At 47.0% G+C, this 11361-nt stretch overlaps 2 protein-coding genes across 2 annotated transcripts; one reads left to right on the top strand and one right to left on the bottom strand.

The window, feature by feature from the left end:
• Positions 1–3193: 3193 nt before the first annotated feature.
• On the bottom strand, positions 3194–7955 carry SPRY2 (sprouty RTK signaling antagonist 2). The gene is made up of 2 exons (XM_032314906.1): positions 7844–7955; positions 3194–4978 (listed from the first exon to the last, which is right to left on the bottom strand). Exon 2 carries the CDS (start codon positions 4925–4927, stop codon positions 3980–3982), a length of 948 nt encoding a protein of 315 aa, XP_032170797.1. The 5' UTR covers positions 4928–4978; positions 7844–7955; the 3' UTR covers positions 3194–3979.
• On the top strand, positions 6682–8107 carry LOC116574057. Its single transcript, XM_032314602.1, has 2 exons — positions 6682–6769; positions 7114–8107. The coding sequence occupies exon 2, from the start codon at positions 7448–7450 to the stop codon at positions 8105–8107; it is 660 nt and encodes a 219-aa protein (XP_032170493.1). The 5' UTR covers positions 6682–6769; positions 7114–7447.
• The last annotated feature ends 3254 nt before the right edge of the window (positions 8108–11361 follow it).

Below are 11361 nucleotides of genomic sequence, written 5' to 3'. Positions count from 1 at the left end.
ATTTTGTCTCTCATTATTCGCATGGTTGTCTCATGATGTATGGGGTGGGGGCACCCAAATATAATCCAAGTATAGGGTGAATACAGTCTGACAGCTTTATCCTTCCAGGAACGACCATACCAGTGATTAAATATTCCAGATGTATAACATTGCTTTGTTTAGTTAGCAGTTGTTTTAAAATTCTGGGGCGCCTGGGTGGCTCCGTGGGTTAAGCCGCTGCCTTCGGCTCAGGTCATGATCTCAGGGTCCTGGGATCGAGTTCCGCATCAGGCTCTCTGCTCAGCGGGGAGCCTGCTTCCTCCTCTCTCTGCCTGCCTCTCTGCCTACTTGTAATCTCTCTCTGTCAAATAAATAAATAAAATCTTTAAAATTCTGCTTTGGTCTTCAGTTGATGAACACCCACCCCTGGTATGTCCCAGAGAAGTATGGCAACTGTCTTAACTAAAATGGAAATTAACGGAACTTTTGCCATAGTGAGTATTGAAAACCAAGATTGATACAATACTGATGTATCAGTTAATAAATTAACGCCCTCTTATTTTTCTTTACTGAATAGCAAGAAATACACTGCCCAAGGTGACGAATTATTTCTGACCTACAGTTTAACCAGTTTCTAAAGTTGGGACTTTTGCACCTGCCTCTGGTCCTTGTGCACATTTAAGAGAGGAATTCGCAAATGCCCAATTGTGGATATAAATGCAAGTGAAACTCTAAGCCCATTAAACCTTTGAAAAGTTTGACCTATCTGCTCAGAGTTAATAAATGACATCAAACGCATCAACTGCCCATCAGTCACCTCACAACACTGTGCAAAGATCAAATTCGTTTCTGGCATCATCAGTGTCTTAACTTACACAACCGGGACACAAGTGGTCTCTTTTTGAGACAAAGTGTTCTGGAGAAAGAAGCTATGCCAGAAGTTTGGTTGTGAGTACATGCACTTGGTTTTGGCTTTCTTTCACTGACAAGTCCCAGAGCTTGCCCCAACATGGTAGAAATTGGACAGGGCCTTAAAAAAAATCTCAACACACATAAATGAATGTTTTAACTAACAATGATCATGTTGTCATTCTTAAATGAGTGTCAACACAGAGAATGTACAGGTTTCTAAAAAAAATAAAATAAAAAGGGCAAGAAACCAGAAAATACAGCTAAGATCTCCCTAAATGCTTAGCAATCAACTGTTTGCTGTATCATTCTTACCTTTAACCTATCATGGTATCAAAATAAAGGCAGCTGGATTATAAACTCAATGTATGTATATATGAATCTTCAAGAACCAGAGATTAAAAACCTGGTTATCCCTCCATCTCAATGAGATGACATGCTACATTTAAAAGCACTTTCACACACTTAGGTTTTGAGTACCAGCTGTTTAGGTATAAACACTTAAACTTTCCATATTCTGAAAATGAATTTTATATGGTATATATACTAAATGTTTAATAGTTTCATTGGAAGCTTCTTGAGGAATCCAATTTTCCTATTAATCTTTAAATAATTTTCATCAGGACTTAATATATACTTACACAGATCTTCTAATTTCAGTTGGTTATTACTACGTTCTACGTTCAAAGGAGGGAATTATGCTTTACATCTATCCCATTTTAAAAAGGGGGGGGGGCACTGAATTAGAAGTCAATTCCTAGGTCAGTAGTTCTCAAACCAGACATGACTAGTGATTTTTTAAAAATACAAATAGCTAGGTCACACCATACAACTCTGAATAACCACAGCAGAGAGTTCTTAACCTACTTCTTCATTTGATGCAGTATGTCTATAGAAGACTTGGGAAGCTCCTTGTCTGCTGAAAAAAAGTGACTTGCAATTTCTATACTGATAAGTCCAATCAGTGCATAGGGCAGCTATTGAGGAATAAAGCTAATTAGTCAAAATTTTTATGCTTTATAAATCCTTATAACCATACAATGAATAAGAAACCCTGCCTTGTTTTCCAACATTAATTTCTCATAAATCATCAGGGATTTTCAATCTAAGAGTATTAGAATTGCAATGCTCACTATCCCAAGTTGAAACTAGAGTAAATAATTTCTCAATTAATTTAACCTTGTGTTTTTTGGAGAAAGTTCAGAGCAATGTCTTGGTTTAAGAGGCTGTGTATTTCCTTGAAAGCTAATTTTAAAAAACAAAACAGAAGACAACCTGTACTAGGGTAAGACCAGAGCAGGAGCCCCAGAACAGGAAACAAGATTAAACAGTGATAGGTAAATCATTTTCTAGACTTCCGGTGATTCTTGGCATCAAGAGCTTGTGCTTCAGAAGAAAAAAAAAAAAAAATCATCATCCACAAAGTGACTAATTAATGAAATGACTTGTTCCAAGTAAGTAAACCTAGGATTTGTCGAGACGGGCTGCAGCAGCTTGCTGAGTATTTGCTCCCAGAAGACAAATGCAAACACACTGGCTTTTTGCTGTATTGCGCCTTTTTCCCAAAGTGGAATTTAACAATTTTCTGGAACATTTGATTTAATAAGACAGGGCCTCTCCATTGGCTTCCCTGGGCTTCAATTATTAGGCCAATAATGGATGAGATTTTATGACAGCCAACACCTGAATCAAAACAAGTTAAAATTTTCATGTCATTTCTAATCTAAGAAACTTTTGGTATCATGGTGATAAACTTAAGTCTAAAACCATACCGGCTGGAAAAAACATAGCCACAATCAGCTAAGTCAAGAAAACATTTTTGCCTCAGTTACAAGCATTGATCTGTGTATACTCATACCAGGCAGAGGACAGTCAATAAATGTTGTACTAAACTCGTTTTTCTGGTCCTGAATTAGCCTCATGGCTATTCATAATACTTAATTCCGTATGTAAAGAAAAAAACCTTAATTGTTAATCTTTTAGGGAAGTCTCCAGAATGAATTAAACATTTTTTTTTTTTAAACATGCAAAACAGAGGAAAGCCAACAGTCTGTAAAAGGAAAGAACAGGAACAATGATCTCAGGATTAATACACCCGAGTCAAGTGCTCAGTTATTTTCCTCCCAATTACCAGAATTATCTCTAGGGGGGAAAAAATCCCTGAATCTCCCCTTTAAAGAGCCTTGTAGGTAAGTGAAACGATTTCATTGAAATGCTAGTCTTGACATGAAATTTGGGTTTTTTCACTTCAAAAACAAAAACAAAAACAAAGAAAAGGTAAAATAAGACAAAACAGTTCAGTTTAATTTCAAACGTTAATATATTTTCTATTTTATATTGAACATATGCATCTGTAACCCCTCTTTTGCAGCAACTAGCACATCCTCATAAAAGGGGCAAAATTTGTAAGATGCCTCTTAAAATAAATATTCTTTTTTATAAAATAATAAAACTTCAAATAAATATTCTTTACACTAAACAATATGTTGAAAAAATTAGAAAATAAAGGTTGAATTTTACTGTAACTGTACAATATACATGAAGTCCAAAGGGAAATCAGAGTCTTACAATAAAGGCTTTCTGTAAGGCAAAATACAATCTAAAAACATACTGATTGATTCACATTCTTCCGAATGTACAACATATTAGTATAATATTTTGTGACTGTGCCATATAGTATAGCACAACTTGTTTTTCACAGTTGCAAATATTACTGTATATACAAAAATATAGCACATTATCTCTGGAGAAAACAATGGAAAAAAAGTCATTGGCTAATTTACAAATTTTGCAAGTACTATTCACAAACAAAAACTTTACCTAGGAGTGTCTGTTGCTTTTAGCTTATGCAACACGTGGGTCCCCAAGTTCCTTATCCCAAACTCTGAGCTCCATTAGCTAAGTTCTAACAAGCATATCAGTTAAAATGGCACATGGACAAAAAGCATTTCACTGCAAACAGCGAAGGATATCCCAACCCTCTATTAACAGTGCCAAGATTATAACTATTTAGTTGGTTGCATATGTGTTAAAAAAAAAAAAAAAAAAAAAGGAACAATCCTTATTACTGTCATATTCCTGATTCATGGTGCTATGTTGGTTTTTCAAAGTTCCTGGGTGGGACAGTGGGAACTTTGCAGCACACCGTGTTTGAGTTTTTACAGCGGCATCCAGGCCTGTTAACCCGGTCATAACACCCCTGGCACAATTTAAGGCAACCCTTGGCTGGAAGATAACACCATAAACAAGGCAAAAAGAGGGACATGACGCCCATGGCAGACCAACGTGTACAACAGTGAGACTGGCTGCAAGAACACGGGTTGTCAGCACAGTTGTCCTCGTCATCATTAGAACAGTGATAGAAGAGACCTTTCACACAGCACACACAAGTCCCATAGTCAATCACGTTTTGGGCTGAGCAAAGGCACTGCTTGTCGCAGATCCAGTCTGATGGCAGAGGCCTAGGGTAGGTGCACTCCTTGCACTTGCACTTGCCACAGTCCTCACACCTGTAGGCATGCAGGCCCAAATCTTCCTTGCTCAGGGGCTTAAGCTCACCTGGCTTGAGCTCGGATTTGGGCTGCACACGGATTATCCCATCAGCAACAGGCCCCGAGGAGAAAGACGGTCCTAACAGTCTCTGTTCAGAGGAACTGCTGCTGTTACTTGTCCTTGTACTGCTCCGAGACCCCGAGCTGACTGTGCTGATGGACCTGGACAGAGGGGCTCGTGCAGAAGAATGGACCTGTGGTTGCTGGAGCCTGGGAGGCTGGCGGTGCTCGGGCAGACCGTGGAGCCTCTCCTGTTTGTGCTGAGCAGAGGGGCGAGGAGCAGGCTTGAGCCCAGGTCGTGGGACCACAGTAGGCCCCTCTGTGTACTCATTGGTGTTTCGGATGGCTCTGATCTGATCCAGAGACAACACGTGTACCTGCTGGGTGAGGGCATCTCTGGGGTCGGGCTCCCCACGCTGCCGGCCAATGTCACGGGACGCCTGCAGCAAGGACTGGGACCCGCTGCCACTCTGAGCTCTGGCCTCCATCAGGTCTGGGAAGTGTGGTCACTCCAGCGGGCTTAGAACACATCTGAATTCCTGCAGAAACCAAGAGGAAAGAGCTGGTTTACACTCCAGGATACTTCCCACTCTCCGCCCACCTGAATTAACTCTTCGCTTTCCACTCTTCTAGAGGAACAGGATTTGAAATGGAGTGGCCACGGAGGGAATTAGAATAGCCATACACGATCATCACTGCCATACAAGAAAGTAAAAATTATGACCAGGTACTGACAGTCCTTTAACCTTGCGATGTGTAGTTAACGCAAAGCTGATCTTTGTTTCAATCACGTAAGTAATGGTTCTCTGTTCAAATAAACATAAAACTGCAAGGTTCAGGTTCAAGGTAAAGACTGCAAGAAAATAACCTTAGAACACATCACTGCTGCCACCAGATGCAAAAGTTGAATACTTTTTCAAAATCTGAGATGGGTTTAACTTTGTCGTGGTCATTTTTGCCTTAAACATCAATAAATGCAGCCTAGAAATTCTTGGTTCTTACTCTGCTTTTACATCATATACCTCTAATTATAATTTAGCAAGTATCCTGCAACTTTTTAGAATACCGTAGAATGAATGTGACTTGCAAAAAAGCAAATACATGCCCCCCCCCGAAGTTATAAATTTCACAACAGTCATGCATTATTAACTATATAGTAGCAAAAGTTATAAACTAAAAACAAATCCATTCCAACCCTGTTAGGTGCCAGGAAAATGAGACCAACCATCAAAAAGAAGACAGGAACTTATTTTCAACTTCTCAACAACTTGTGAATCAAACATTTTACAATCGATAGCCTGAGAAAGCATCTTTAATTCTGTACCTAAGACTGTTCTCCCTGTTTTAGAAATCAGTTATGTCCAAAAATCTTAACTGCTTTGCCTGTTTCCCAAAACTTAACAGTTTACAACCTAAACTGACTGGGGATAACAGGAAGTGTTTCAAAGATTCGTGTCACGTCTCCAATCTCTCATTCTGACATGTAATCGCTTAACCTGCAATCTCTCTATAAATGTCCAAACTATCACCCCCCTTTGCTAAGTCTACAATGAACAAAAACGGGCCCCCGATTTTTATGAGAGACACAGGCAGGTGACACACGCCTCCCAATTCGGACCAAGGCAGAGCTGGAAACCGGATCTCACTTCCAACAGCAAGGAAGACAAGACAACGTCCGTTTAGCGGCTCTATCTGCATCCCAACACCGTCCCCAGCAGGTGGGACACAGTCGGATCCCCAGGGGGCCTTTTTTCCCGGGAAACTGACACAGCCCAGGGGCCAAGCTGCCCTCACCCCGCACACAATCCCAAGACTGACTGGAAGGCGCGGGGCGCGGAGCGGGGGTGGGGGGGACGCCTCGGTAGGGGACGTGCCTTGAAACGCTAGAGCACACTTCCCCCTCTCTACCTCCCGGCTAAAATATATCCCACCCCAGAGAACTGCTTGCCAGCTCCCGAAGGGAACCACTCCACCCCAGGCAGAGGTCACGCAGCCCACCGCAGGGCGTTCTGGCAAAGGCCCTCGAATGTCGGGCACAGGTTTCAAGCCCTGACGCCAAAAGCCATGTCTCAGACACACTGCCGGGACAGAGGTCGAACCCACGCACGCTGTGCGACTCCACCAGGCACTGTCCGAAGGGGCACTGCCTGCAATCTGCACACCCCATCTCCTTTTGAGTGGAGAGAAAAAGTGAAAGAAAAATTGCTTTTTTAAAAGAAGGAGCAATTCCCAGAGCCCCACTGCACAAGCCAGGCGTGCAGCACGCAGATCTCTGCGCTGGAAACTTTCCGCGAAGATTTGCTTGCCTTGGAAAGTAGCATCTTTGGGAGGTAGGAGAGATTTTTTTTTTTTTTAAACAAAAATGATTATTGCCCGTTCCTAGCCTCCTTTGCAGCTCCCGCCGCCCACCCCCCCAAACTCCCCCATTCCCCACCCGGAAAGTGGTTAGAAACCTCCATTAATAACAGTGTGTGATCAGACTAAGGATTAAGGAGAAAGGACTTCAGTACAAGGGTGGGGCAAACACAGAAACCGCTTTGTAAAAACGCACAAGATTCCGAATTCAAGGCAGCAGCAGAAGCAGGAAAAAGTAGATCAGGCCATCAAAGGAAATTAAAAAAAACAAAACAAAACAAAACAACAACACCTAGCCTCTTTTGCCACCTATTTTCAGGTAATGGAAAACGATCGCGACCGCTTGATGACTTTCTTCCTGTGGTAGGTCAGCCCAATCTTCCAAAAATAAAAAAAAGCGTGACCCAAGCCAACCACAGAGAACGGAAAAAAGAGAGAGCTGCACTTCCGAACCGCAGACCCGGCGCCCGGCAGGGCGACGCTTCCACCCGCACCGGCTCCCCTCTGTAGCCGGCACCCTGCCCATTTTTCACCCGCGGGGTTCCGCAGCCCCCGTGAGGCGAGCGACCCGCGCGCCCTCAGTCCCGCCGGCGCCCCTGCCTCGGGACGGGCTCACCCGGGACTTGCCTTCCCTGGAGAAGAACAGGTTAGAAATGCGGGCGCCTACAACGGGGACCTGGAAAACACAAAGTGTTTCCCCCTCCCTCTCCCGCTCTCTGCGCCGACTTCGCGGCCAAGGCAGGGCCAGCAGCCGACCCGCGACGAGCCGTCCGCCACCCCAACCCCCCAGAGCGCGGGCGCGTGGGGTCCTGGGGCTGGGGACGACACCGCGCCCGGCGCGCACTGCAGCCCCCGCCGAGGCAGGCCGAGCTCGGATCAAGGGCAGCTCCGCAGGCAGCTCCCTGGATCCCCGCGGGGAACCTGCGGGTTTAGAGAAAGGGAGGCCTGAGGAGAGACAGAGCCCACTCCTGGTCCGGCTGCACCTACTCCATGTTGCCCACAACGCGCCGGCAAAGGCGCCAGGAGGGGAAGAGCCAAACGTGCCTCACCGTGATCGCGGCTTTGCACCAACCCCTCTCCCTTGGATTCTCGTCTTCCTGCGATGTGCAAATAAAATCCAGCCCCGATGCAAACTTTTCGCCCCTTCTTTCCAAACTCTGCTTCAGTCCAAGTTCCGAGCAATCGGCGGGAGGGAAAAAAAAAAGGAGGAAAATCCGGGGCCAAGTCCCCAGCCGATGAACACTCCGGGGTTCGGGGCTGGGGACGACCCCCCTTCCAGAAACGCACGCGGAGTATTTCCTTTTTCTCAATGAACTGGAGGCCGAAGCGCCAACGGCTAGTCTCTTTTCCTGGCAGATGAGCGAAGGAGAAAAAGAAAACCGCCTTAGAGAAAACCTAAAGCCAGATGGCCAAGCCGTGCGGCCGCGGCCGCGTCGCCGCGGAGGCGGCGCGGGGGCGCGGGCCGGGCCGGGCGGGCGCGGGGGCCTGGGCGCTGCGCGCTCCGCCGGCCCCTCTCCTCCGCTCGCGCTGCGCCGCGCGGCTCTCAGCGGTGCAGACTGGGCGTTGTGGAGGCGCGGCGGCGAGGCCGAGGCGGGGGCGGTGGGTGCGGAGGAGGAGGTGAAGGAGGAGGAGGAGGAGGGTCTGGGGCCCGGCCGGGGGGGCTCGCCGTTGGCCTGCGCCCTCGCCTTTCCGGAGGCAGGGAGCTCTGCGGCGGCCGCGGCAGCAGTAAATGGCGTCATGTGGATCCGAGGCGGAACAGAGCAGTTGTTGTCCCAGAGGATATATCGCATCCGGTCCCAGCTCATTGGCTCCGCGGGGCTACATTCACTCACACTTCAGCGCCCGCCAGCGCTCCGAGCCGCAGGAGGCATTCAAAAGGGCAACCGCGCCGCCCCGCGCGTCCCCGGGCCGGTCCTGCCGCCCGGACGCCGTCACGCGGGGCGCCCGCGGGGCCGGGCTGGGCACGGCGGGGTCAGTTTATCCAGTTTCAAGGAAACACTGACCTTAAGGTTTCCCCAGAGGCCATGAGGACGAGCCTTCGGCTCGCCCTGACTTAGGGAACTTTCTCCTGGCCATTGGGAAAAGGGAATGAACATTGAAAACGAATCCCGGCCACTCAGTGTTCGCATTAAAACAACAAGTTGCAGGTTTTAAGAGTTTGTTCGGAATCCATTTCAAGCCCACCTCTCTTCTTTTCTGTTCCCCCTCGAGGGGGCGACGCGGAGAGGGGGGCGGAGGGGAAGGGGAGCGGGAAGTGAGGTGGGAGGGCTATTGGTTTATTCTTTGTCTACTGGATTAACCCGATTATACACCAGGCACCGGCACAAACCGCCTCCCCCACCTCGGAGCCGTGTACGAGAGGAGCGGAATGCAGATTCGGGTTTCAAGTACTTTATGCTCTGACCGAGATTTGCTTTTGATGGTGTCGCTCTGGAGTTTTTAGTTTAGTAGGAGATTTTCTTTTATTTTTTCAAGGAGAGTTAGCTCCTATAGATGGAGGTTTTTTGAAGATCTGTTTTGGTTGACGCAATAACTGAAGGACATTCTACAGTCTCAGCCTTTTAAAAATTAGTTAATAACACAGACACGATATAACTCAAGGTCGACAGGACGGGCTTCTGAAATGGGAGGGGGCTTACTGTTCCACGGCAGACGTCCTTCACTTAACCAGGGGTCATCCTCCTTCATTCCTGACTCTCCCTTGTCACCTAGAATATTTCCCATGAAGATCCTACTGTACATTTTGAAGGCGGTATGCATTTTCCCGCTTGAAGATGTAGAAATATTAAGATAGAAAATGCATAGGTATGCACTGCTCTAACTGCCGTCCGTTTACGAAGAAACGTGCCTGTACGTGGGAACACCGGTGGGAAATTAACCCCCCGCCCCACGCCCCTGACACTGAATTCTAATAATTTACAGAATGTGCTTACTTTACAGGGCAGTACGGTCAAACCTCCCGAATAGCACCTGCCCTCGTGCGGGGTTAGAGTTCTTGAAATAGTGCTAGGAAAACGTGTTGCTTGACTCCCAGCTTCGGGCTCCAGTTCAGGTCCGTTTGCAGCTACCCTGGCACTCGCTGCCTCCTCTCGGGCTCGAGCTCTAGACTGCCCCAGGCGCGCTCCCCGCCGCGCTGCGCTCTCGCCCTGCCTTCTCCATGTTTCTCTAGGGCGATCCCCACTCGCCCTGGGTTTGGAACAAGAGATGGCAGGGGAAGTGGCATGTGTTATTTCCGGGTGCTGGCCTACGTCCCCCACACCTCGGGAAGGGTGGACGAGGCTATATCGTCCGGCTCTGCCGTGTCCCTGGGGCTTAGGTTAAGGGACGACCGGGCCTCCACGGCCCGGGCAGCCCGCCCCACGCCCAAGTCCTTTGAGCCTCGGGGTGAACACAGGCGCCTCTGCGTTTATGGCCCAGTCGGCCACCAGGGGGCGCCCGACTGGCGCGGGGCTGGGGCTGGTGCAGTCGGCTTTACCCGGTACTGGATGAGGGCCGGGGAGGGAGGTTGCGCTCTAAAATGTGTATTAGGCCGGCTGGTTCAAAATGAACAAAAGCCGGATAGCTTTTCCTACCGTCTCTTGGGACACCTTCCGTGTGGAATATGAGATGAGATACCTAGGTTCGAAAGAACTCCAGCTTTTACCAATGCAAAGGAGTTGGGTGCCAAAGCCAAGGTGTGCAAGGCTGGTGGGCAACTCGATGCCCCTTTGGGGGCAGCAAGTCTCTGGCAGAGCAGGTGGAAGAAAAGCCTTCTCTTCGTCTTTTCAAACCCCTGCACCCAATGGCTGCTTCTTAGGAGACACTAGTACCCATGCTACTCCCCCACCCCGCTGCAGGAGCTTTGCGAAAACACACTGTTCTGGATCAAAGCTGGATTTAAATTAGGAGCTTCTGGCTGGTCAGAGCACCTTATATTTTTAATGAGTCAATAGGAAAGAATCTAGGAATTTATATTTATCTCTCATGAGCTAGAAAGAATCCCATGTAAGCTAGCTCTCCTCTCCTTCCCCCACAGCTTCCAGTTTAATTGACTGGAAAAACATGTAACCTATCACTTATGCACAAGGTAAAAACAAGAACCTGTTGCATTCTTTCTAACTTGCTCTTTATTATTTATTTAGTGAAAAATTTTTTTTCAGATGTAGACTATACATCAATATATTGTGCCCCCAAATTTACCCCAAATTATAGTGAATTATAATCCTGGAGAGGAATGCTGTTTGTGTGTCTGCACGTGGGTATACAGACATAATGAAGTGTTTGGTGCAGCTCTTGCAACGTGTACCCAAATTAATTTTCACATTGCATTCCAAAATTATAACTGGGGTTCATTCTGGAAGATACTTCAGGATTATGAAAGAATGTTATGTAAAACTTCAGAGTGAAGCCCCATTTTCAAAGGTGCTGTGCAAGGTTCTAGGAAGGCAGCACTGCACGAACAGGCATTGCCATTTGCCTAATGTTGAAAATACAGAATCCATGGAAATTCTTGCTGCACCCTTACCATTCCTAAGTTCTCAGGTTGCACCAAGTAATATGCTTTCTGAATCCCAGCTCTTGAACAGGA

The sequence above is a fragment of the Mustela erminea genome, chromosome 15 (genome assembly GCF_009829155.1).
Source record: "Mustela erminea isolate mMusErm1 chromosome 15, mMusErm1.Pri, whole genome shotgun sequence".
Classification (NCBI taxonomy): Eukaryota; Metazoa; Chordata; class Mammalia; order Carnivora; family Mustelidae; genus Mustela; species Mustela erminea.
This window is presented reverse-complemented; position numbering and strand designations above follow the sequence as displayed.

Bases quoted from the DNA above. Each gene is read 5' to 3' on its own strand.
- SPRY2 (XM_032314906.1), bottom strand. From the start codon at position 4,927: ATGGAGGCCAGAGCTCAGAGTGGCAGCGGGTCCCAGTCCTTGCTGCAG.
- LOC116574057 (XM_032314602.1), top strand. From the start codon at position 7,448: ATGCGGGCGCCTACAACGGGGACCTGGAAAACACAAAGTGTTTCCCCC.